The sequence below is a fragment of the Cryptomeria japonica genome, chromosome 3 (genome assembly GCF_030272615.1).
Source record: "Cryptomeria japonica chromosome 3, Sugi_1.0, whole genome shotgun sequence".
Taxonomy (NCBI): domain Eukaryota; kingdom Viridiplantae; phylum Streptophyta; class Pinopsida; order Cupressales; family Cupressaceae; genus Cryptomeria; species Cryptomeria japonica.
The window spans coordinates 406,472,663-406,500,517 of NC_081407.1; the positions used below are offsets into that span (position 1 = coordinate 406,472,663).

A 27,855-nucleotide genomic window follows, 5' to 3' on the forward strand; every position below is an offset into this window, starting at 1 on the left:
ATTCAGCTGATTTTGAAGGCTAGCTTGTTATGTCGCAGAGTCAATGTGATTAGCTTAAGATTGCAAAAGAAAAGGTTGATTCTGCCTCATATTGTTTTTACTGCATGGATTCGTTTATTGAGTACCTGTTTGAGAGTCCAGAGTTTCAAAGGGTTTGCTATTGAAGAATGATAACTCTTCATGGATCAATGATTTTGAGGCTGTGAAATATCAGTTGAATTATTGCAATTAGAGGGCTTCATCCAGGAGTCTTATTGTGCTTCATCAAAAGTTATTTCCTTCAATTATTAGCAGATTTTTGAATAAGGGAAGAGGCATTCAGGTTTAGACGCCCCAATTTGCAGCATTTTTAATCCAATAAGCTAGTTGTACCATCTCTCTTGCTGGCCATACATTTTCCAGCTAGGCACGTGGGATCTTGAAAAGGGGCGTTTTGTTTTGGAGGGCTGAAACGTCTTCCTTCTTGGTTTCTAGTTGCACCATTCCCAACACCTAGCACATATAGGTTATTCCATTTCTTTCCTGCCTTGGAGAAATTGCATTCTGGACTTGTGCACCTTGTTTTGTTAGTTTCACAGTTTTGGCTGGCAAGTTCTAGAATTTTCTTATTTAAATAATTTGAGGACCTCCGGGTATGTTTTATGTATTAGTTTCAATAGTGGCAGTTACCTGATACTTAATATAGTTGCAGTTGCTCTATACTTCTTGTCAATTCAGTTTTATGTTGCATTTCTTGCCTGGTGCACTTGTTATTTTTTGCTTAAAAATTCTTCAAAACCTTGGAAAATACAAAAACAAGACAGCATTTGCATCAGCAGAAGAGTTAGAACCAGCAGGATTCTTACATTGGTCAAATCTGTCACCAATATAGTGTCCTACAACTTGCGAAGGTCATAATGTTCACATTTGGACTTGAAATGAGGTGCTCTCCCTTTTCTTAAAAATTACACAATCAAATCTGGAAACAGTTCATTCAATTATATGGATTGTGGAAATCTACTAGCATTAATTACACAACTTTTCAAGAGAAATCTAAGTATGAAAGCATATTCCACTTTGATATCTTATTGTCTCTTTCCCCACAAGAAAATTGCATTTCCTTGTTGCCAACACTCCACCTATAACAGAAAATTTATCTAATAATCTTCAGATCATCAATTTGGGCAAATCATGTTCTCTATTTAGAAGACAAGGTCCCACGTTGAGATGGAGTCTCATCTCATTTCCACCAATCCTTCTAGAAACCAATGAAATTCGATTGAATGGAAGTGTTAGCGGAACCAAGAGCGCCACCAGGCTAAAGTAGAACATATGCATCACTATTGGCCAACTGTTTTGTGCAACATGCTATACAAGATCCAATTTAAACTCATTGTCAATATACTAATAACCTGCCTCCATAAGATAATCTCCCAAAATCAATCAGCTTTTGTCCAAGAAAAGTTTATGGACAATGTTGTGGCCATGCAAGAATTTTTTCAAACTCAATAAAGGTCATAATTATGCTCCATCTCAAATTATCAAGGGCCTTTGAAAAATGCATGTGTGGACTAATTTTTCTAAATCTATAAGCCTTTGGCATCTATATAAGAAGTTGTATACCACTCCGAGTCTCCAACACTCTAAATCCATCCAACAACTCTAACACTCTATCTCTGTCAATTACAACTTGGGCTTAAACATCCAGGGAACTTTTGTGAGGGAATACTTCAGCCCATACTTGTTTATAATAATAGGAGAAACTTTGACCTGTCTAATTCTCAAAGTTGAGGAGAAAGCCCAAATATATGGTCTCCACGCTATTAAAAAAGTCTTCTTCCATACAAACTTTAGCTTATAATATGTAATATTTAGCTTATAATGGTCATGAAGTCATTTAGTCTTTAGTAACTTTCTATTTTGTAAGTCAGTATTTAAAATCTTTCTATTTTGTCTGTAGTTCTCAATCATTTCCGTTATGGAAAGATCTATTGTAATTGCTTATAAATGGAGTATTCCTCTCCTTTGTTAATAATAATATTCAATTATTATTTCATGGTATCAAAGCATAGGTTATCTTTTGGCGAATTTTTTTAATAAATAATTCATAGTCTTTACCTAGAAATTTCGAGGAAATTTTTAGAAGTTTTTTGCCCGATTTTTTTAAAATAAAATCAAGGGTTTCAATTTTTGGGCAAATTTTTGTAATAAAATTTGTGGGTTCCTTTCCTGAAAATTTGTCAAACATTTCTTAGAAGTTTTTTGACAAAATATTTTTAGCAACAAAAAAATTGTGGGTTTTTATCACAACAAAATCATGTGGTTTTTTTGAAAATTTTCGAGGGTTTTATACTGCAGAAAATCATGGCATCGTTTTTACAGTCAAATCACAGATATTTGAAGCAATGTTTTCCGAAACTAGTCGTGAGGTCCTCTTATTTCACAATTTTCTTAGGTTTCTTACATGCAACGGGCCATGACCAGGGCATATTTTTGCACGATTTAGGCATATGATTTTGTGGCTAGGGTTTCTCTTTTTACATCAACTGTGATGGGTTTTTTCTAAGGATGGGTTTTCATTTGTGAAGCTGCGACAGGTTTTGGAAGTGGTTGCGACAATTTTTTTTTCTTTGTTGCGTGAAGTCTTTGTTGTTTTTCTGCCATGCAAAGTCTCTAATTTTTTTTGTATGATTTTTTGTAAAAAAATCATGGGTTCCTCTGCTTAATCACAAACTTGGTCTGCTGAAGGTTTTTATACCACATGAAGGGCTTTTGGCCATGTCTCTGAGATGCACCAGGGTTTCATTTTTTATAGAAAAATTGTGGGTTATCATCTACGGCTAGGGTTTCTACCTAAGTTACCGATTCAGGTACGGGTACGGATACATAATCGGGTATGGAATTGCGGAATCAGCAAAACATCAAAATTAAAAAAATATAAACTGTATCAGTGTAGAACTATAAGAAGAGTGATACTCATAAATCCATAATTGCCAATAAATAGAATATTTTGATAGCTCATTCATATCTTGCAAAAATAAAAATAATCAAGTCTCAAAATGTCATTACACAATGCAAATTCAAATTATAATCGATTTTAATATTCATTTTCTTCAGTAGAAGCATCAAGGTCAATCACAATCAATTGGAGTGCCATTACTACTAGCTGTGCCAAGTGTAGAAGTTGGTTCAATTTCATTTTTCAAACATTTGACAAAATGCCAAATCATTAACAACATAAGGAAAGCGATTTCACAAAACATAAGCGCACAGCTGCTACATATGCATAATGTAAATCAACTGAAATCAATCTCAGTAGTGCTGATATAAAGTTTACTAACCCCATGTTCATAGGTATAGGCTTATAGCTCACAAATGCAACTGAAATGATATTTAATTACTTTCTTGCTGGCATATTCCGATAAAAAATGCTGTCACAAAGTTATGAAAGTGAAACTGAGGTTTTAATTTATGAAATTAAGCTTGGGTGAGGCCCTTGATACTTCTTGGGTGCTTGGTTTCTTTGTGGGTCCTTCACAAAAGAACCCGTAGAGAACCCAAGCACCTAGGAAGAACCCAAGCCATACCCAAGGTCGTACCTGAACCCGTTGCAGGACCCGGGCTAAAATAGAAGAACCCAGTATCTAAGGTTTCTACCGAACTTGGCACTTTTTGCCTCTTTTTTTGATGATTTTTCCACCAAATCATGAGTACTTCAGTTTCGGCTACGGTTTGCAAGGAGCTAGGGATCTACTTCATCTAGGGTTTGATAATTTTCCACAATTGTGGTGCTGTTTTGTAGCAACTTCTTTTTGATGATTTTTGGACAAAATCATGGCTTTTCATCTTTGATAAAATTGTTTTGACGATTTTTTTAATTTAATTGTGGTTTCTTGCAGCTTGTTTGTCTCACACCAAATATTTCTAGGGCAAACCGTGTTCTTCTACAAAAGTTTTCAACGATTTTTTTACAAAATCATGGGTGTTGCTGTTTTACTAAAGTAGGGGAGGGTTTTTTTGACAATTTTTGGCAAAATCATTGGTTTTTCAGAATTGTGAAGTTTTAGAATGATTTCCCAAAAAATTGTGGGTATTCAGAATTTTTGGACAATTTTTCTAAAACAAATTGTGGGTTTCAATTTTTTGCTGATTTTTTATCAATAAATATCAAAGGTATTTGAGAAGTTGCATTTTATCTCGTTTTCCATGTCTCTGGATAGCGGGAGGTATGGCTTTGTTACCCAATATCATGTTGGAAGGCAACCAAAGATTCAATGACAAGAAGAAAACCATTGTGGTTGGCATCGAAGATCATGGATTGTATTGGTTGGTAGTAAAATTTCAGGACAAATGTTGTAGTTAGTTGTCCCCTCTTTATAAGAATCGGAGCCTATAAAGAGAATTCTTGCTAGTTTTGAAGACCATAACTTGAGTATTACCAAGGCTCACCATGAGCTACTTTAGTTCACAAAAGTAAGCAAGGCCATCAATTTGTCTTTTTGAGCCCTTAGGGGAGTTAGAGAGGAGGATCAGATCAGTGACAAAGAGTACAACAATCAAGACATTATGTAACAAGCATCCATCATCTATATTCGTGTGGTGCCTAAGAAATCCTCAAGACCATCACTATTAAACACTAAAGAGTGTCAAGGTGAAAGGACAACCCTACATGACTATGATGGTACTCTTAACAAAGTCAGAGAAACCATAGGAAGTCTAAAACTAGGCAAGTACCATCTCGTAGAGTCACTTGGATGAGTGTCTCAAAACAAAGTTTAAGGCCTTCCCAAAGTCAACAAAGTAATAGAAGACTTTGGAAGATAGTAGGTGAGTCGCAATAATAGATTTGAGTGAAGATGTGATCAATAGTCAACAAATATCTCCTAAACTTGTGAAGATGTGATCAATAGTCAACAAATATCTCCTAAAACTTGCTGCCCTCTTGCTTCTCAGATCGCATCTCCCCAAAAACTCAAAAATCTTGATGGTGAAAAAAGCAGCATAAAGTTTGGTAAAGGAAAGCCCAGTCATGATAGTCCAATAATTTTTCAAGTTTGAACAACCCCTCAATTTATGAATGGGGTGGATGATATGTTGTGAACAAGATGGTAGAAAACCCAAGCAAACAAACTCACTCAAAATCTCAGCCAAAGGAGAGTAAAGCGTATGAACTCCATATTTGAGGAGCTTGGAATCTATTTGACTCAGTAGCTTTGTTAGTACTCAACTTCAAAAGGGCCTTCCTAACATCACCTAAAGAGAATAATTGCATTCCAATATTATATCTAATTTCTCCAAAAAGGAAAAAATGGACACAATCCCAGCCAACTAGTCCATGAGGAATAAGCAGATATTATCAAGGTGTGCTGATAATCAATTTTCACCAGAGCATTGGGGTTCAAACAGATAATTTTGCAGTAAGTAACGGCCACTTACATTGAAATCCAGTTAGGCTATTTTGTCTATAAATATAAAAATATTCTAAGATAATTTTACACATCAAAAATAAGCCTTGATATCATGCGATTGTTATGGCATCAAGGACTCAAAGCAAAAGACTTTCTTAGTGGAAATGGTAATGGTCATTTGTAAAATAATTGACCAGCTAGAGCATTTTCACAACAGTCAGATTCATCATGAAAAACTAAATTACAATTCCTTGACCAATCTCTGTGTACAAGAGATGGTGGACCAGGAAATCATGGTGTAGTTTTATCATTTATGTATACACAGGATACGAAAAAACTTCCAGGTGTATTCAAAACAATGGTAAAGATACAGAAACCCATCAGGGTTCACAGGAACCATAATCAGTACTTTACACTTTACTACAAAGCTAGACCCAACTTCACTGAGTTATAAAAGCCATATCATACCAATTACACATGCAAAATGACAAAAGTGAATGTCAAATAATATTATCTTTGCTACGTCATCATAGATCTTTCTTTTAATTACCTCCCATCTAAATCCCTATTATAGTCTCTACAGAGTCACATCTCTCAAAAAATGTGTTATAAAATTTGTTTTTATATCATGTTGACTCCAAGCATGTGGGCATTTATTCAACCACTCCCATATGTACTCCAGTTTCTCCCTTTCATCACTTTTCTTTAATCTTTCAGACACCTGCCTTAGTTGTTTTCTTTAATCCTATCTCTTCTTTCTTTTCACCTCATTTTTCCACTCATTAAAGTTGTTTATAATACTGTTTATAGAATGTCTCTCAGATGGATTAGTTTATTTGTAGTTGACTCATCTTGGCTAACAATGCATATACAGCTGGGTAGTTTAAACCTCATAGAATTTCCTAACAGTCTTCACATGACCCTCCATATGCAATTTTCTCTGTGCTGAGACTTCTTCCAGTCCTTTTTCCTTTGTCTTTAACAGAGGATTGGTGATAATGTATCTTTCTTTGCTTTTACATTAAGTTAATCTTTTACTTCAAAATTATAATGGGAAAAAAGCTACCTTTCCCTTCAGCTCACTGATAACATCACCAACAGTACTTTGTTTTGGAAGTCTTATACTGTGGACAGACACCTGCAATAAGTTACAAAGTCAATGACCTAACACCAGTAATCCTGCAACTATGACATTTTTCCAAGCATTCTTCTGATAAGATTCAAAACTATTCAGATTCATCAATGTTTTTGCTAACCTCATCTTTTGCTGAATGATGAAAAACAACCTTCAATGTTTTTAGTCCCTGCAGCTCTGGAAGTGGGATGTCGAGGACTTCATAATATAAGATATCAGATTTCTGTCAAAGAAAGCTATCCAAATTTTAGCAATATAACCATAACAAGAAGCCGCTACTTCGAAGAACATAAAAAGCTAATCTTGCAAAAGAACCAAATTTAATTATAATTTTCAAACAAATGCAAGATCTCTATCTGCACCTGATTATAATGGACTAGCATGTCACATAAGTGATCTATGGCTCTGTACTTGATGGGTTGAGGCTTTGGTTGCTGCGAATAGCAATTATGTGGTGTAAGTCTTATTTTTGAAGGATCATCCAATCCAATCTGTTGTGCAACTCTCTCCACGACATCATCATAAGTGAAGTGCTTTGAACTGCAACCATTTCCAACTATGATTCATAAATGAGACTCAGAGACACCACTTTCCCAGAAAATGAAAGAACCAATTCAAAGCTGTCGATCAAAACAATTTCTCCTTAAAATTACAAAAGCAAGTTTCCAGTCACTTACAGTTCCAAACAAAAGTCATCTTCCTTGGGCTTGTCTAGGCGCCGGAAATGTACAATCTATAAATAGATTTGACCAAAATTTTAATGATCTTATTGACAACATAACTAGATCATTCAAAACATACAGAAAACAAAATACATACATTATGCCATCCAACAATTCATGGATAAACTATTTAGGACTCTTTCTTGTGTATTATAGAATGTCAAGCTCAGCGAATTCACAGCCTAACAAACAGGCTTGACCAAATCTGACAGCCAAAACTTGTGAGACTACCAAAACTCACTGATTTTGTTTGTCAGACTCGGCCAAGTCTGGAAAAGCTGAAAACCAACTTGAAATTTAATTAAAAAAGCCATTATAAATATTTTTTCCATATATTATATATAGTTTTTGATTGCTGAGTTTTGGCTAAATTTTTTGACCAAGTCCAAATCCAAGTGACAAAACAGCTTGCCCAGTATCAATACTACGAATATATTATTATTATCAAGATTATAGTGCTGGAGTGCTAACTCAAATTCTGGATGAAGCATAATATTTGGTCCCAAAAAAATTCACATTGAATACAACCATTCAAATGCAATCATTTAGAAAAGAGTGGAATTAGGTACGTGCATATTGTACATTTTATACATAAATAAGGATATTGTTTTGGTGCACTGATCAGTCTTCTACCTTGGATCACTATATAAACAATAGAAGACATAGTGATATATATTATATATGCTAAACATAAACCAAATTTTTGTATCACTTTTCTGTGCAAATACCACCCAAGTATCACTATATAAACATTAGAAGAAATTGTAATATAGATACTAAACATAAACTAACTTTTTGTATATTCTGTCTGTGCACATACCACCCAAGTGCCTAAGGCTTATTAAAAGATGACTTTGAACAACTCAAATAAAATTTAAATCTATACATTAAACTCTATATTGCACTACACAGAGAAATGTTTTAGCATCATATGAACTATAACCCATTTCCCACTAAAGTTAATTGTGATAAGTCAATTTCATAATGGTAGCAGGATGCTAACTCAACCAGCATTCAAGCAAGAGGTGATATCTTATGTTAATAATGATTTCTGAAATGAAGCCAGGTTGCAAAACCCTGAAATCCATAGAGAGGATTAGGGATCGATGAACACTAACTACACACTTCCAAAGCTAGAATTAATTCACCGAGAGAAAGCTCTGTGGAACAACACATACACCAATACGAATAGAACTTAAAGAGGTACTTGATATATCCATCAGCAAACGTTGCTTGGATAGAAAACCTAGTCCAAGTGTATGCAGATGTTTGTAAAAGCAACATTACAATGTTGGAACACTTGCATTGTAACTGCTGAGTATTTCCAAATCAATGTACAGATTGTCTCTTTGTGATACATGATCCTTAGATGAGACACCTCATGGAAATCTCAGTACAGAAGTCACCGAAGGAGTTGACTAATTCCAGTTATCCTTTAGTCACTCGTATCAAAAGCAGTGCATTTCACTTGCTCTAGGAAATGTGCAACGATAGCAGTGCTTATATATTAGTAATAACAAATAAAAGGTCTTATATGCCTTTCACAACAGAACATAAATATAACATCTTCCCAGTATTATCGTATGCAAAGATAAGTACTATCTAGCATCTTGATTTTCCCCAACATCAATCCTCTTAGAGCAACAAGTCCAAGAAACATGCTGATATCAATAGAAATTTGGAAGCAGCACAATGTCCAACTTGTACATGTATAAATTCATCAATTATAGCCCTAATACCAACAAAAAAGTAAAAACAACAAAATTCTTTTCAAAGTGGTCATATGCAGCTTCTCTTTAGTTAGGAGCAAAATGTTGTATAAGGCATCACGCAACTACCAAAACATAAACTGTTGAATATTGAATGACAAAAGAAACAATGACTCATCCTACTAATACTGACAATGTGATTAAACATTTTCACCTAACATGTCACACTGCAAAATCTTGCTACAGTGCTGGAAAAGGAGTGTCAAACTGTTTTTTTCATTTTTGCCATTTTTCTACTATTTTCAATTAAAACTTAAGAGAATTTTTATATGAATTAATTAAATTGTGTTTTTGTCTGTACTCCTTGAGTTTTTTCAGTTACTAATTATTTTGAAGCCCTAATTTGCTAGTGTTTTAAGGGATATCCAATAAAAATTATATTTGTCAGATTTCTACACATCTTTTTGGATATGATCTGCAGCTTTACATCACAAAATATATTTTTCTTACCTACCTTAAATTTAATTCAACAGCTAAGAGAGAGAAACAACTCCTGATTAAGTTGCCGTAATTTTCCTCTCATTTGTTGGTACATATTTTGACAGCATTTAGAATATTTTCTATGCATTGTGTTCTGGCTGCAGGAAAGTTACATGTCCACAGCACTGAAGACAGGTATTGGTCAAGATTGATGACAACAAAAGAGAATGAAGTGAAAGTGACAGTATGATCAACAACTCATGTTCTTCAAAAAATACGCATTGTCAAAGTAATCAACAACTACTGCTAACACAACTGATGATGCCACTGGCATGGACTATTTGTTCTACCCATCTGAAATATTTCATAGAGTCAAACCCTAAGTAAAAAAAACATTCCATTTGTCATTTATAAGAAATTTCTGAGTATCCTATTATATTATAGTTGTCAAGCTAGCATTGTCTCTACATTAACGGTTTTACAAGGCCAGAAAGAGAAGGTTGTCAAGCATGCCAGGTAAGGTGGACACATCAACTTCGATGTCAGGAAAGCAGTGAAGTGTCAAGCCAAAGAAATGGACATTGCAGCTTCTAGCACAGGGCCTCAACAAAATAAAAGGTTCCTAAGGGCAATTTCATGGTGGGAGGAGGTGTGTAAGCGATCCAGAGCATACCAAAAGAGGAAAATGTCATCCTTAGAGGTCAAGATCACCTAAAATGACATTTAGGTAATTGGATATGCCCCTAGTGGTTCCAATGTCATGTTGTCATGAAGAAATAACTTAAGTGATAAAATGCTTGCATTTTCTCAATGTCACTGACAAATTAGAGAACTTAAGTGACCTAGAAAACAATCTTTCACTTAAAGGCAAATGTCCATGAAGAAATAGAATGAAAAAGTAACTTTTGGACACTTTAAGTGACCAGTGGTGCCCAAATTGACTTGAATATCAAAGTGAAAACATAACAAAAAGTGATTTCAAGGACATTGAGCACACCAGAAATGTCAAAAAATGAAAACATCAGAACTGTGCTCTTCAGTGAAATGGCACCTAGAGTGACTAAGGGGTCAAAGAGAAATAAGACCAAAAAGTGTCATTCTTCCCCCACGCATCCCCTAGAGAATCATGTGTCAAAGTGTCAACTCAAAAGGGCAACAAAAATGTCTTAGGTGGTTTAGGCACGCCCAACAAGGCCCTGATGTCAACATGTCAACAAAAGAATATAAGAAAAAGTGCATCTTTTCACTCTAGCACAACCTAGTCGCTTCAATGTTAGTTTTCCATGTTAAATATAAGGCAAAAAAGTGACTCCAAGTTCCCTAATCATGCCCATGAAAGGTTTGAGCTCAAAAAATAACATGAAAACATTAGATAAAATGAATAAGCGAAAAAGCGTCTCCTAGGAGAGATGAGGGAAATTGAATACAAAAATAGAAAAGAACACCTCAAAACCTATAAGACACCTCTTCCTTTCATTCTTTCATTATGAAAATGCATTGTCAATGAAGACAACCCCATTGAAAGCTTATAGGAACAGGCTGGAGCACAAAACATCAAACTTTCTTCAAGATTTTCATACTACAATGTTCCATCTTTGAAAAATTAGTTGCTCAGATAATCAATGATATTCAATGTATTAACAAAGGAGACAAAGGCTCCTTAAATAGAGCTTACAAGACGATGTTTCTAAAAATCAATCGTTAACTAGAGTTACAAGTAATGATGAAAATAGAGACTACCTGACTAACTCTAAGACTCTAAATAAAAGAACTTAAGATGACAACTAAGACGACAACTAAGATGACCATTATAGAATAAATATAATATTATTTTAATAATCTTCTCGATTTCAGTTATTCTTGATAGGTACTCTTCCTATCTGCATTAGCGTTTGAAGGTTTTTTCTACAATTTTCAACAGTTTCTATGGTAAAATACTCATCATTTGCCAATACAAAACAAAAGACCTTTATTCCTTGCATTTCAGAAATCCAGAGCACAAAACATAAGTTTACAGTCATTTAAACAGCAGGTTTTCTCCTTTCAAGAAACCTAGGGTTTAAAGAGATTCATGTTGGAGTTGTGACAAAAGAGGCAGTTTTCAACCACAAACAGCAAGGTTTTCAATCATTCATAACAGCTGCAAGATGTTTTGAAACAATTTGCAAACTTTCAATGATCATCATTGAAAGTAACAAATCCTAAGGTTTTAAGGACTTATTTTGATTGTCAAGAACAAACAGCAACTTTTACCTTCTTAAAATAACAGTTCCCACCATCCAAAAACTGGTGGTTTTCATCCTTGAAGATAGCAGATTTCACTTATTCATAAACAGTAGAATTTTGTCCTCCCAAACAGAAGACTTCAGTGTGAAGACTGGTGATTTGCAGTCAAAAACAGCATTGACAGTAGGTCTCCAATCCCCACATTTATACTTTCTAAGTTGTCTGTTGTCTACTCTTAACAAAGGTAAGTATCAAACATAGCCTAAACATTCAAAACAAGAGTTTTATCAGGACAAAACATCAAGATTTCATAGTGACAATTTATTTCGGTAACAAGGGAGTACTGATTTGATCCAGAGGCAGAGGTGTTGATTGTATAAATCAAGGACAGCAAGGAGTAAAAGCATAAAAACAAGAGAAAGGTTCTCTTCCAAAAGGAAAACAAGATGCAGCACCATTTCCAACCCATAGAGGCACCTTCTAAAAATGTGCCCAAATACCCTTACGTCAAGGACACTATAACTTGGGGCATGTGAATGTTAAAGAATTGGACTTGGGGGAGCTCATTCAAAAAGGTAAAAAGTGGCAAAAAGATTGCAGGGCGGTGGCCTTGTAGAGGCATCCTATTTTCCAATTTCAGCATAAAGTCAAGATTTCATTGTTGAATGTCTCAATCATTATATTCTGGTGACAAGAGAGAGAGAGAGGCTCATTGGATTGACAGTTGCTTTGCAAGCTCAATCCTTATTCTATTGAAAGTGTTTTCCAGTTTGCCTGAGTATGAAGAGACTCTAGAGGTTGATTTGGCTGTGTGAAGAAGAGTGGAATAGGAAGACTCTTAAATGCCAGAATAAAGTGAACAAGTATTTTCTCAAAGAGAGTGGAAAAAGAGTCCCAAATGCATTTACAAGAAAAATATTTAAGGAAGAACTTGCCATAATGATCATTCTTTGCATGTGACAGGAAAAAGGCAAAGACATTCAAGTCACAAATGTTTTACATCATGAGCACAATTCCCAAGGGTGAGATATATTTGGACTTGGCCATTTTGATGAGTAAATGTATTCATAAACAGCTGGTTGTTTTGAGCACAACAGTGAGTTTATTATGTCCTCTTATTTGGTTTATGCATTTGCAAAATAGGATCTTATACAGGATTCCCAAGAGAAGGAACATTCAACATCACACACACTTATCTAAGCTAGAGTATAGTATATCATTGAAATGCTATCAAAGGGTGAATCACTGAATAATGACTTTTTTTATGCATTCAGTTAGGCAAATGGATGAAGACTTGGATATCCATTTTTTAAAGCAAGCTAGGGCTATTATTTTAGAGTGAGCTGATCCAATTCCTGACTTTGATTCACATCAACGTGTTTGCCTTTTCATCCTTTCTGTAGATGCTTCTCATGTATGCCAACAGTTACATGATTATGCTTGAGTTTTGTAAGGAAGTGGCTGAAGTTCATTTACATCAAGAGCAAAGAATAATCAAGCAAGTTTTTTTGTTCAAGGAGTCTTCTAAACATGCAAGAATGTTGGTAATGCAAAGAATTAAGTGTAGAGACTTCAAAATTTAACTTGAAGCCTTTCTATGAAAAGCACAATAAAGATCCTAGAGGTATTCTAGTCAAAAGGTTGGAAATTCAGTTTTGGGCTTTTGGCATGTGCCAAATGTAGAATATTTTTGGACAAACTGTGGTATGAATATGAGAAAAGGAGCGGTCTTAGTTATGTAGGAGCATCCTAGGGTTTAAGAGCAATCTTGCTTCTACCAAAAACAAAATAATTTTTTTGCTTTCACTTTGTTTGTTTGTTTGCAGTTCTTGAGTCATCAATTAGTCACAGTAGATCCTACCACATTTTACTGCAGTTGCATATCTCACCTTGCGATTTGGAATATGCTCCATAATGCTTTCTCAACATCATAGTCACTTTTCAGAAGTTTGTGATCACCACAAACTGTGAAGGCATAAGTTGGTTTCTGAACCTTGCTGACCTTCACAAACTGACACCTAGTTTCACTATTCATGGCTTGTAGTAACTTTTCAAAAATTTTGGAAGCAAAGAAACACATTACACAATGGACTAGACCTAGGAGTTTTTGGTGTTCACTGCATTGAGTTTAACCTACTCATCACACTACATTTAATCTTGAAGATTTTTACCTACATGTTTGGCCATATTTGCACTCCATCAAAACTTCGGAATTTGAACTACCTTGTGGTTGACTGAGGAGTTCTTTTAGTGTTCACTGCATTGAGTTTAACCTACTCATTACACTACATTTAATCTTGAAGAGTTTTACCTACACATTTGGCCAACTCGCACTTCATCAAGACATTGGAATTTCAATAGGTGAATATTTTACAAAAGGACATGGAAAAATCAAATTGGTGGACACTTGTCACCAATATTTCCCCCTCAGATAAAAATGACATGTGTTTAAAAAAATAAATGTCCATTGTGACCATATTTCAAATCAATGAACTCAAGTAAAAAAAACAACTTCTGAAAGAAAGAAAGAATTCATGCTAATCTCCATGGACGACCAAAATATGTCAATGGGATACAAAGTACGATCAGTAGGCAATTCATTCAAATTAAGATGCATCAAATTATCTGAGCAAAAGAAACTATTTGTTGATTAATACGAAATATGTTAGCTGACCATATAAATCTGATTCATTCTGTAATTCTCATTAGGAACTGTCAATGCTTATTTATTACGTTATTAAAATTGACCTAAATCACCTGGCCTTATGAACCTTTGCCGTACTTTTAAACCTTACAGAATTTAATAATTAATTAAATTTTCTGACATTAATTTTGAAAAATATTAGTTTAGCATCCCATTATGATTTATTTTGCAGCCAAATGATTCATTTTTTTTATAAACTCTTCAAATATGATCTATCAACTGCCTAAGTGAAAATGTCAGCACCTTGATCCATTATGCCCTGATAAATGAACTTAATTTGTTTATTCTGCACTTATTGCCTCATACAGTAAGCGTGCACCTCCAAATGCTTTTTCTATATGTAAAAGTAGTTTTTTATTATCCTCTAGGTTATCTGAATACCACAATGCAAAGACATTGAATTCTATTGCAGAATCATCAAATCCTCAACAATTGTGTGCAACCAAACTACCTCACAAGATGAGGTCAACTGCTACTTTTATATCCTGCCTCTGAATTCTATTGCAGAATAATCAAATCCTCAACAATTGTGTGCAGCCAAACTACCTCACAAGATGAGGTCAACTGCTACTTTTATATCCTGCCTGTGCTTATGACATTGCAACAAAATCTTGCTCCTTACCAACCCAAGAAATCACACCAGACCCTACATTAAAAACATAACTGGTTGTTGATTTTCTGTCATCAATTCCATTGCCCAACTTGTAACAATAAATTTACTCAACCAAGAAATGCAAGGTTCCTTTTACATACTCGAACAACTTTTTTGTTACAGTCTACTCCACCTTAGTTGGGCAAATCAAGGATCTAGTCAATATACCAATGAAAAAACTAATATCAGAACTAGTTAATTTAAAATAAATCATACTGCCAACGAGGTGGTCAAATGCAGTTTCAGCAATTTCGAAGTGCCATCTTTTGGCAATCTGAAACCCAACTCCCTTTCTATGCTAGAAGTACAATATTTCAGTTTGAAGTTTTCAAGTTGTTATACTGTATTCTTGGTTGGTGAACCAAGAATTCTATAATTTTGATGCCAAAAGTCAATTCCCAAACAAAATTGCATCAACTCTAATTGTCATATTGTACAACCTTGTTATGAACCTTACAATTATCTATATTTATCTTCAGTACTATGTTATGTTATGGAGTTGCCAACTTATGGTGCACTTTAGCCAATTATAATTTCTAATATCTTAGTATTTGTTTTTCATCTGAGATGGACCTAACGGAAATTTAATATGGATATATAAATAGGAGGAAGTACTTCATTGGCATTATAAATTCTTGTTTCTCATCAAACTTTTACTGAGAAGCTGCTCCCTCAAAGAGGCTTAGCTTTACGGACTTGCACATTTTTTGCAATGACATATTTTGGATTACATCTTATCATTTTGTGTTGTTGCTTTCCATATTCCAATTCTACATTGTTCGTACATTTTTATTAGATTATAATCTCTATTAATGCAGTGTTAACAGTCAAGCAGAACCATTACATGTGTTATTAAAGGAGTGATCTAGGATGTAAATTTGTAGAGCAAAGACATAGATTTGAGGACAGGACCTTTATTGTACTTCTTTCCTAGATAGAATTTCCTATCCAGTGTAAAAAATGAAAATAAGAAAATCACATTAGAACACATCCTTGTGTTTTTGTTTTTTTCCACTCATGAAAACACCTGCATGCTTTTCTTATCCATGCAAACCTTTTCTTTCTTTTCTTGCACATGCAAATTTTTTCCAATGCACGTGGGCTTGTCCCTTCATTTTCTCACGTGTGCAAGAATTTGTTTACTTCCTTTTCTTCTGCACACAATATGTATCTCTTCTTCCAATTAGCATATAGTATTTTCTTGATATTTCTTCCCAAACCTTGAGCTATGTTTAGGGAAACAAATAAGTAATACAAAAGACATCAGGTAAACAAAAGGATAGTACAGGGAAAGAAGAGTCCACAGGAATCAAATAATGCTGATGATGGATCATGGAGTAAGATCTGAAACGTTGATGTAAAAACATTCACGCATCAAGTCCAGAAGCAGCAAGAGAAAATAATAAAGCAGACATAGCTACAGTTGACCATATGGAGAACTGCAAGAGGCTATTAAGGAAGCTGTGGAGTAGTGTGATAAATTATAAGTCAATAAGTAGTATAGTAGATGGAAAGATTTCAGTAAAGAAATCTAAGATCGATGCAAAGGGTTGTACTCTCAACATGAAGATGACCACTGTCAAGATTTTGAGAAATTCCAACTTGAGTTAACAGAGTCTCTTAACACAATGATCCAATCTGATCCTCCAAAGTCAAGAATAGGAAGGTGTTGTTCAGTAAGAACGATAATTTTGCACCACAAAAGTGTATCCTTGTGTCAATTGGGTCTCTCAACACAATAGACAGATTTTATGAACACACTGTTCCAATCTGATCCTCCAAATACAAGCATAGGAAGGTGTTGTTCAATAAGAAATGTAATTTTTCACTAAAAAAGTGTGTACTTCATGAGTTGGATACCCATGAAGCTGATGGTGATTGTCCACTATTTTAAATAAGTAAAATGAAGCAACAGACCCCATTATCATATTTGCAGGGCTAACATAGGAAAATGGAGTTCAATAATAGTGGTAACTTTCCACGACAAAATCATCTTTTCTAAGTTAGATATCACTAAAGTTGATGGCAATAATAATTTATCTTAGATTGGTCATATTTAATATACACCAAATTAAGTATAAAGAAAGACCAGCATCATTTTCCTTGTATATGAGGCAGAACAATATCAATGGTTACTGTAGACACTAAGGGGATAAAGGTTTCTTTTTATTTGTGGTATCAATTAGAGAGATTAGTAGTTCAATTCAATTGACAGTGAAACCAAAATAACTTCTCTCCATTAGCCAACCTTCATTGAATGAGATATTTAACAAAATAGATCATATAATTCCAAACATTTGCTACAAAGGTGGATAACATTACTAATGAAAAACATCTAAATTTGTTTATTGGGACATCCAAGAATATATACCCACATAAAGCAATCAGTCTCACAAGACTCGTAAGTGTTAAAACTCAAAGAGATAATGGATTTAAAAAGAGCTTGAAAAAAAAAGGCACAAATTCACAAGCTCAATCAAAACCAACCAGATAATCACCACACCACTTAAATAAAAAGGAAAGTAACAAAGTAATGTTCCATTGCAACAATAATTGGTACAAGGGCCATAAATACACAGAAATTCCTTACAAATGGAGGATGCACAAGAAGAAGAGTAAGTATCAAAAGCTAAGGATAACCAATGACTAATAGAAGATGGAAAAGATCTTAGAAAACCAAATCCATCATCACATGCAACACCATGCTAGAGGATTAGCATATCTCAAATTCTTAAGGTCAAATGGTTCATTACACAACAAAGAGTTGTGGTATTGATAGATTGGGATCACACATAGTTTCATAGATTAAAAAATTGACACATCAACTGCTTTGTTTAAGCCACTCCCACTATTTGAGTAATGATCATCTATGGGAGTTTCCATTAATTGTGCAGGAGAGTGCCATAATATCAAAATTATGATGGGATATCTCCTAATTGCTAGCCTTGTGCTCACTATTCCTATGGTAGGTGCTGATGTAGTATTACAAATCCAGGGGTTAGAATATTTGGGCAAGTTTTCAGTGAAACTACAAGAGCTCTTTATCAAAAGTAGAGCACATGAGAAGTAGTGTCAACTTAATGGTGTTCAAGTTCTTCCACATGTCCATGAGCATGATCATGTTGTATGTTTAATTCTAGAAAGCCAACTAATTAAATCGGGCTCTTTGCTCCCTATACCCTCAAAAGAGTAGAATTGAGAGCATGGTCCATGAAATTCTCAATATAGAATCATTATGCTTCAAAGTGTTTTTTGAGCACAAATGGTCATGGTTCATAAAAACAGCTCCCTAGAGTTAAGGTATCTTACCCTAAAAGATAAGTTTATGAATCTTGTTATTGATCATTTATTAGATAATTTGTGTGGTTCCTTACTTCTACTAATGGTTGTGTTTTATATACAATCTAGTTAGATGGGTTAGGAGGAGGTGATGTAGTCAATGCATGGCTCACTGGTATGGGAAAAATACTTTGTTGCTAACCTCACTACAACACCCAGGCACCTATAGTAATTTACCAACTTGAAGGTAATGCAGCTCCATGGTGGGGCCATCTCTTTGAAATCATGAACTAGAATATTAACCTAGATCACCTGAAAATTCCATGTGGTGTACTTGTTAAAGTAACATTGAAACCAAAAGATGAAGGAATTCCTCTCCCTTTATCACAGCACTTCCAATGTAGTAGAATACTGAGCTAGATTTATGGGTTGAATTCAACATGTAAATTACATGAAATTTAAGAAAGGCTCAATAAATCTATACTAGGACCAATCAAGAATTTAATCTATATCACAAATCTCATTAGGCGTTAAAACCTAGCATAGGATGTAGAAACAACCATTGTAGCTAAAGAAAAATGCAAAAATAAGATAGAATATAACCTGAAACTACATTCCAAGCCTACAATAGCCAAACACTCCAAAGATATTCCTAAGAAGCCAAACTGCAGTGTAGAAAAAATGAGAACAGTCTAAGGATGTTTGATGTGTGGTCAGGATCATTACTAGAATCAATTCCTAAAAAAGAGGCAAAACCATTGAAAATATTCGTAGAACACATTAATGAGACTTATTCTTACTTGTTCAATAATGCCAAGTTGGCAATACTCAAAGGTGGGAGGGTGATGTAGACAAGGACCGGGTGCTTATTGAAAGGCATTTGATCCTAGCAGCTCCGTATAGAACATCAATCAACAAAATACAATTAACTCAAAATTATCATTCAAAATTCATATCACACTAACATATAGGCATGCAAACCAGCAATAGAGAATACAATAATTTAAAAATTCCTTAAATCACTACCTAGACAATCTAGCAGGCCAACAAAAGAAAATATTCTCAGCTACCTTTCTTTCTACAACCCCTCTACCCATTACCTTATCTTTTGTGATATATATTCACTTTTTATAGAGGGCATTTGTCCAACAGTATAACTACCCCCTACCATGATTTGGAATGGGCAAATAAAGGAAATGCCAAAAGAAGAAAAACATCAATTATAATGTGGCCGCCACCAACCATAATATCCACAAGCAAGGATAGGAAACTCTAATGATGGGCTAGGAATAAAAAACATGCCTATTAGACTAATGCAGTGATAATGCCCGCAACCTACATGAAAACGCCTTCCCACTAGTATCACATAGCATAGATGACTAAAATGTTTGACAATCATTAATAGGAAAAGCTAATAAAAGGAATACGTGACTACAAGTCATACTACTCATATACAACATTGCAGGTGTTCTTGAATTCACAAGTACACAACAACAACCACATTTTATAATAACAACACACAACAAAAAGGATAAACATCAATTATAAGTGCCCCAACAATAGTCAAAAATTATATTTGAATGAATGTCACATAGGACACAACCTCAACTATGAACGAACAAAGTATAAACTAAATGGTCTCAAGAAAATGTCCTCACAAGATGTTTCTCCAAGTGATCCAAATGGCCAAGACAATGTGAAACCAAAAATGAAATGACCTAAAAATAGACATCAAAACTAGAATAAAACTGTATGAAGACTATTTTTGGGTGATGTAGGATTGCAAGTGACTTGACTACTCCTACATCAAACATGCTAGATAAATTAAAAATATTCCATAAGCTTGAGATTCATGAACATTTTGTGAACCTTGGAATTGAGATCCCATGCTTATTTCTAATCCAAAGCATCTGTTTGCCTACTTCCACCTCTCTAATAGGCATTCACCTTTTGTCCTTTTACCCCATTGAGAATATACCAACATTTCTATTTGATCCCTCTTTTTATAAATGTGAACCTTCATTCTTTTTCTATTCTCGATTATCCCTTATAATAAGGATGCAAATCTACCTTGTTGAAAATTGGCAAGATATCTATTTCCTTGGTGTTGATGTGATTTTTAAGCACATGCGAACACAAAATAAAATACCAAAAAGTATCTTATCCTCTCTTGAACAAAATCTCTCAAATGTCGAAGATTAGCTTAAGGATCACTTGAGAAGACTCCAAGGTGGTCACTACGTGTGGATAAGCTCTGTTGGTTTGATGTGATTATGCTGGAATCACAAGGGGACTTACATTTGAATGCCTGAATGCTTGATTTGCTGGAACTTGATCATTTGATATTTCAATTGGGCAATGCTCTTTGTCCTAGACTAGCTTGAATTGAAAAAATTGCAAAAGACGAAGAGTTGAGAGAATCTATTCTAATCCTAAGAATGTAGGAAGATGAGTGAATGATTAGATGGAATCCTACTGAGTGAGGTCTCACCATCAAAATGAACAATTTGACACAAGCTCAATGCAATCTTCTAAGGACGTTTCTAAGATGTTTGAATCAATACCATCAAACATTGATCACCATTCTAGTTAATGCATAAACAATGAGTGTAGAACGATTCGAAGTTAAGCTCATAACATTCCAGTTGACCACACAAGGTGCTCTTACAAGCAGCAAGAGGCTAGTGGTATGGATTAGGCGGATTCCACATATATACATTCAACAAATTCCTCCACTCAACCTAATTACATGAAAGCAAATTGAGAAGCAAAGACCATGTGATTTGCTGAAGTAACAAATAATATTCACCATAACTTCAATGAAATCAATTGTTCTTTACAACCATGTTTGGCAACAATCTTTGCCTTCTCCTACTCTAACTTCTATTCTAATTGCTATTCTATTCTTTCCTAACTATTAGCTATTCTCCAATTATTAACTATTAACCTTTACAAATGAAGAGCTTGAGCCTTTTATAGTGCTCTCAATACAATTTAATGGCTCAAATCAATTTAAGATCAATGGCCAAGATTTTACAATGTCAACCCTAAAGGAAGAGATCATGAAATCACCCTAAGGCAAGCAAGCAAGATGAGAAGAAGGACCCAACTACATCAATAATTCTCATCATCATCATCACATTAAGCAACTGGATAATGTTGAGTATCAAGAGATATCTCTCAACATCCCTTCATGATGATATATCAACTCAAGCCTACAAAGCGCAAGATTGAGGTGACATCCCAGTCACTACTTCAACAATCCGAGGGTTCCACATCAGCATGTCTAGATGCAATGTACCTAACTCACCAGTGATGGCACAAACTTCGAGGCACCTACCCTTATCATCTATTGGTCATGCCAAAGTGCTGTAATTATTTTATTGGCCGAACTGAGTTTGTTGTAACAAACCCTAATTTAGATCCTTACTCCAATCTTCCTCCAGCCTAGCCCTTTTGATTTCTTCCTTGCTTCCTGCAAAAAAAACAAATGGGTATCAATCTCACATGATATATAACCTTTATACACTCCCACTTTGACTTGATTTCTTATTCTACATTTGCAGGTCTGATATGTGTTTCTATAGGGGAGATTCCTCCTTTTGATAAGTGAATTCACTATCCAGGAAGTATCCTTATTGTCTAAGGGTGAATCTGAGTTGTCTAATGATGAGATCTGTCTTCCTTGATCATCAGGTCTGCACCTTCAAAGTCTGATTTCGCCTTTGTGAGAATGATATTATTGCTTCTTTGGTAAATTTGCCTTGCTAATGATTGAATTCTTCTCCAATATACTTCGCTGTCTTGAACTTGAAATTTGCTGACTGTTGGAGCTGCTTACAAAATTCGCTGATGGAAAAGATGATGTTTTGTTTTGATGTTAGAATGATCTAATGAACTCCTTTATATATGTGGCCTAGGGTAGAGACATGTCTTTGGGATGCAAGGTCGACTTGATCTAGTGTAAACAAAGTTGTAAATTATCCCTCTTAGTCCTGGCCGACTTGTAACTCTCCCTTCCATCAATTCGAAATTTTGAATTATCTTTGGGCACCAAAATGTTTGTTTTGAGGAATCTCGCTTTGAGTCTCATACAAGGTGCATATGATTTGCTTGATGTAGTGACTTCGCTCTATGTCCTTGCTAAGGATAGGCCTAAATAGTCTAATTTGTTCTCTGTCCTTCCTAAGGACAGGACGTATATGAAGTTTGTTGATCGTCTCTTGAGAAGACAAGTCCAAAATGAAGAAGCTCGCTCATCGTCCTTCCTAAGGACAAGACTCATATAGAAATTTCGCTCCTTGATCGTCCTAAGGACAGGACCTATATGAATTTTTTGTCGGCCAGCCTTTTGAAAGGTACGTTCTTATCAACTTGTTTCATTTACTTGGTGATCAGGATCAAGACAAAGGGTTCGCTCTACGTCCTTCCTAAGGATAGGCCTTATAACAATTGAATTAGCTCCATGACCGGACTTTGGACAAGACATATCACACATTTCGCTCTATGTCCTTCCTAAGGACAGGACCTAAAACAAATATTTCGCTCACCGACCTTGCTAAAGACAAGCTCAAATCGCTCTTGGACCTTTCTAAGGACATAATCAAATGATGGATTTCGCTCTAAAACCAAGACAAGGTATAAAAAAATCACTCCAACACACCTTCAAATTCGGTCAACCATCAGAAAGGAGAACAACTTCGCCCAACGTCCTACCCAAGGACAGGACCTATATGAAATTTTCGCTCAAAGACCTTTTCAAGGACAAGAGGTGAATTCACTCTAAGGACAAGGTAAGGACAAGGTCAAGATATGAGGATTTCGCTCAAGAACAAAATCAAGATAGGAGAATTTCGCTCAATGACCTTCCCAGGGACAGGATCTAAATCAAAATTCATTTGCTCATCTTTGTAATGCATGCTCATTAATTTGCTTCATGTCACTTGGGGAATCAAAGTCAAGACAAGCAGATCGCTCCATGTCCTTTCCAAGGACAAGCCCTATAATTGATCAGGTTCGCTTGGTGACCAGCCTAAGGAGAGGTTCAAGGTATGAATTTGTTCTATGTCCTCTCTAAGGATAAGACTGATATAACAGTTCACTCTGTGACCATGGTGAGGGCAAGGCATGATTGTAAACCAAGTTCACTCTTAAACTCATACTTAGGTTCGCTTTACCATCAGCAAAGACAAGGCATGCAGATCGTTCCATGCTCTATCCAAGGACAAGGTCCAAATTGATGCAAGATCAATAACTTCACCTTTACATGAAATTCGCTCCTCTCCTTGAAGTGATGAAGTACGCTCCTCTAGCCTTGAGCATGAAGTGGATTTCAAACTTCAAGAAATTTATTGTTAGTAAACATGATGTACTTGCTCGTTCTTCTTCATCATTCCATGACCTTCTCTTTGCTTTTGTATCAAACTCCAACTCTGTTTAAGGTGATGAATCTCCTGTAGTCAGCTCTGTAAGTGCATAGTAATGGTCTAATCCACCCTCTTCATGTGATCAAATCTTGATATTGTCTCTTTCCCAAATGTGGGTATTGATGTGTGAGTCCTCCTTGAATTTGACTTGCCTTGGAGTGTAGTCTTTGAACTTCCTAATGAAATCATCTCTTTATCAGCTTTCGGTCCCCTTACCAAAACCTGAAAGACACATAATGAATCAAGAATCCTGCAAATAAAACAATCTTACACACCCCTAATGCATCTTTAATTGCTTTCAAAGATCAATTCAAATCTGGGAAATAACAATCTACTGATGGAATTAGTCATTGAAATCAGTTCTGATCTGAATTTTGATCCTCAAATTTGTAGCTCTGCCTCTCTGTCTGCTGCAATTCACTGTCTTTAGATTGCGGAGCGGATTGTATCAATTGCTTTGATTAAAGCCTTGGAATGAGGATGGATGTCCTCTTATATAGACGGTGTATGTTAAAGGGTCTCTTTTACTTTACCTTCATTAAAGTGGCACATCTTCATTTAGAGGCCAGCTCCTTTTTCTTTTTTGTTGCCACACCTTGCAAGGACTGATCAGGTGGATACCTTTATCTTTTAAAATTCCTGAAAAAAAAAAATCTTTCATTCAAAATTTCTGGTGGGGCCCATGCAATATCAAATACAAAAAATACATTTTTCATTCCCAGCCAGTGGTTAGTGGGTCCCAGCAAGAGTCCTGAAGACAAATCTATTTAATTCTCCATTTTGGAGTGTGTGGGGCCCAACATATAATGTGATACGGTGGAGAGAAATAAGAGCGGGGAGTGGTAGGAAATGTTTAGGGTAGCTGCTACGTGGAGAAAGAGAGGGAATGGGATGTTGGAGGAAAGGGGGACATAAGGGATATAAATGATGGAATCAGGAAATACGTGGGAGGAAATGAGATTTAGGTGGGAGGTAAAAGGGGTTGGAAGGAATTAGGATATGTTGGGGAATAAAGTGGAGAGGGAGGTATAAGGGGGTAATGAAAGGGTAAAGGGGATGTAGGCTGTAATGGGAGTTATAAGGGGCAAGGAAAAAGGGTAAAGGGGTAGAGTGGTAGGTTAGGATAGGGATAGGATATGGGTAGGCTAGGATGGGGGTAGGTGATAAGATGGAAAGGTGTGGGTAGGAAGAAGGCAATTAGGAATAAAGGTGGGAAATGGGAATAATTAATTAGGTAAGGAGGTTAGGATGTTGTAGGCTAAGGGGTATAGAGATAGGAGGGTAGAAGATGCAGGTGTGTGAAAAGGTAGGTGTAAATGTAGATGAAGGGTAGTGGATGGGTATACTAGGATGGGAAGAGGGTTAGGTAGGTAAAGGTATAGGTTAGAAGATGGGATGTAAGGTAAGAGACATGGAAGTGGTAGGTTATGTAGAGATGTGAAGGAGGTTAAAGTATGGGGTATGAAAGGTGGATAGAGGATAGGAAGGTAGGTGAGTTAGAAGGTATGGTAAATGGAAGTGGAGAGTGTTAGGAAAGGTGGAAATGGAAGGAAATGGAATGGTGAAATGGTAATGGCAATGATGGGAATGGGTGTGATCGGGCTTGGGCACCCACTAACCGTGCTAGGAGAAGTGGAAGTGATTATGCCTTGGCTGGGCAAAGGGAGTGTTGAACCTCACTTCATCCTTAAGAGAGAGACTTGATCAGCTCTTGAGCAACTACACACAAAAGGTTAATAGCAAAGACTCGACAACAACTAACAACTAAGCTAAGAGGACTAACCTAGAAAGCGAAAAAGTGGGGGGTCCCCATTTGCGATGGGGTGATGTGTGAATACCTCACAGCACTTGGGTAGCTCCATTTCATAGTCTTATGCTATGAACTTATTCACAACCTTACATGGTCACAACATCTTCCTCACCTCTCTTTCATGAGCAAAGATCAACCCACCAACCTAAAAAACATGTTGCTTCTGACCTTTGGAATTGTTTTTCAAATCTTTCATTACCTCCTTGAGAAATTCTTGCATATGTCCATCACTTGTTTCATTGGTCTGCACCCTTCTAACAGCTCATTGAAAGGATGTCCAACATGTCTCTCCAACAAATTCTCCTTTTTCTAGGGAACTTCATCCATCTTAATCATTGTTCCACTTCATGGTAATTTTAATACAAACTATTGTCCAAAATTTAAACATAATATGTAAGTGTTGCCTACCTCATCATTTTCTTTAAATGGACTCAAAGTCAAATTGCTCCCATCCATCTTAATGGCAAAAGTATTCTTCATTCCATCATACACAACATCTCGCTCAAACTCCCATGGTCTACCCAACAAAACATGGCAAGCATCCATAGGCATAACCTTGCACAAGATTTCATCTTTATGAACACCAATCTGAAAATTGACCAAACATTGTTCGCTTACAAGGCATTGATGCTTCTTTTGCAACCATGAGACTTTGTATGGATTGGAATGTTTAATCCTCTTCAACTCCAGTTTTCATCATCTCCTTGGACACCAAATTGTTTGAGGCTTGAGCTTTCACTGTCAACAATGACTTCGTAAAATTTCCTCTAGATTTGCATAGGGTTCTAAAAAGACTCCTTTGAAATGGCTCCCTCTCCTTTTCTAACTTCAATAGCACTATTTTAAACAATAGAGCCTCACCATGTTCTCAATCCTTCCAATGTTCAAGTGAGGTAGCAACTTTTTTATCTTTTCAAGCAATATGATTCCTAGCCACACCTCTTCTAATGTTATACTACAATTGTAGGCATTCAAAGGCTCTATAACCAACCTCTCCACATCTATAACAAGTGAATCCTCTACCTCTTCATCTTGAAGTATATCCCTCTTGTTTTGAGTTTTGCTTGAATTACTATTTTGAGGAGTGTTGGTTTCTCTATGTTGCTTTTTGTTACTATCAACTTGTTCTCTTGCTCTCCCTCTAGGTTTATTTTGATACTTTATTGTCAACTATTCTTCTACCTTTAAAGCATTTTGATAAGCCTCATCTACTATACTTACTGTTGACAAGTGTTTTATGACCACACTGTTGCCGAGAATAATCATTATCTTATGTTGTCATATTATGTTTATGTTGTCGTCGGTAATAATGAGTTATGGCAGTCAGTTAGTTAGTCGTCCCAAAGGGCAGTTGGATGCGACGGTTGGTCGCACCCCTTCGGGTATTATATATTGCATACCTTTCCTTCTTAGTATCATCATGATAGTCATATCTGAGTTTAATGTTATAAGCACTTGATATACATGGACTATTGAATTAATACAGAAATTGGTTCTTCGATATATTTCCATTATGATCTGTGCATTTGCTTTCTGCGTTTAATCGTTTACCGTATGTGGCAAACACACACCAACACTGAATAAAGTTTCCAACGGTCACTCTATCCTGTCATGAGCAAAGATCCCTCGTATGCTAAGATTGCGAAGATCATGGAGACGACTCCAAGGTTCCTATTGCGAACTTGTGACTTTATGTTGGATATAAGATGGTTTGGCTAGATGTTTTGTTGGTAATCCAAGGAGGATTTACGTGCAGTGAAGAGGGCTTGAACAAACTTGTATTTCAAGGAAATTTTGCAAATGATTTGGCAATGATAAGTGTTTTTTGGGACTTTTCTCAATAAAATGCGAAAAGTAAATAGGAGAGGGTTTCGAGAGATTCTAATCTAATCTAAGGAACTTAAAAGACAACAAAGGCTCAGGTGAAATCAACCACATTGTTTCGCCAACATCAAACAACTACGCAAAGCGAGGTGCGATCTTCAACGGTTGTGCATAAGATTTTCATATCACCAATGAATACCATTAGAATGAACAATATTCATTTGATAATCGAAGTTAGGTGTACACATTCAAGAGGCTCAGTCCAACCTTAAACTGCAAATAGAAATCATCTACCTACAAAAGGTATGAGCGAATGATTTCACCATGAAATGATGCTATCTATCTCATTCATCTACGTCTTGAAAACAAATCTAATCTATTTGAGGAAGAGAAACCATGCAACTTCAAAATAACTCAAGTAATCACCACATCAATGAATCACTCTTATTATCTTGACAACTTATAGCAACAATTTCTTAAAAATTCTCCCTCTTACAAATG

General features: G+C 35.7%; 1 protein-coding gene across 2 annotated transcripts in view; it reads right to left on the reverse strand.

The window, feature by feature from the left end:
• Window positions 1-27,855, reverse strand: part of LOC131035079 (ubiquitin C-terminal hydrolase 12) — a 225,024-nt gene that overhangs the window by 31,298 nt on the left and 165,871 nt on the right. For both annotated transcript variants that reach the window (XM_057966706.2, XM_057966707.2), the window contains exons 21-24: window positions 7,200-7,255; window positions 6,885-7,062; window positions 6,644-6,745; window positions 6,454-6,525 (exon numbers count right to left, since the gene is read on the reverse strand). In XM_057966706.2, the coding sequence (XP_057822689.2) occupies window positions 6,454-6,525; window positions 6,644-6,745; window positions 6,885-7,062; window positions 7,200-7,255 (408 nt within the window). The remainder of the gene's footprint in view (window positions 1-6,453; window positions 6,526-6,643; window positions 6,746-6,884; window positions 7,063-7,199; window positions 7,256-27,855) is intronic.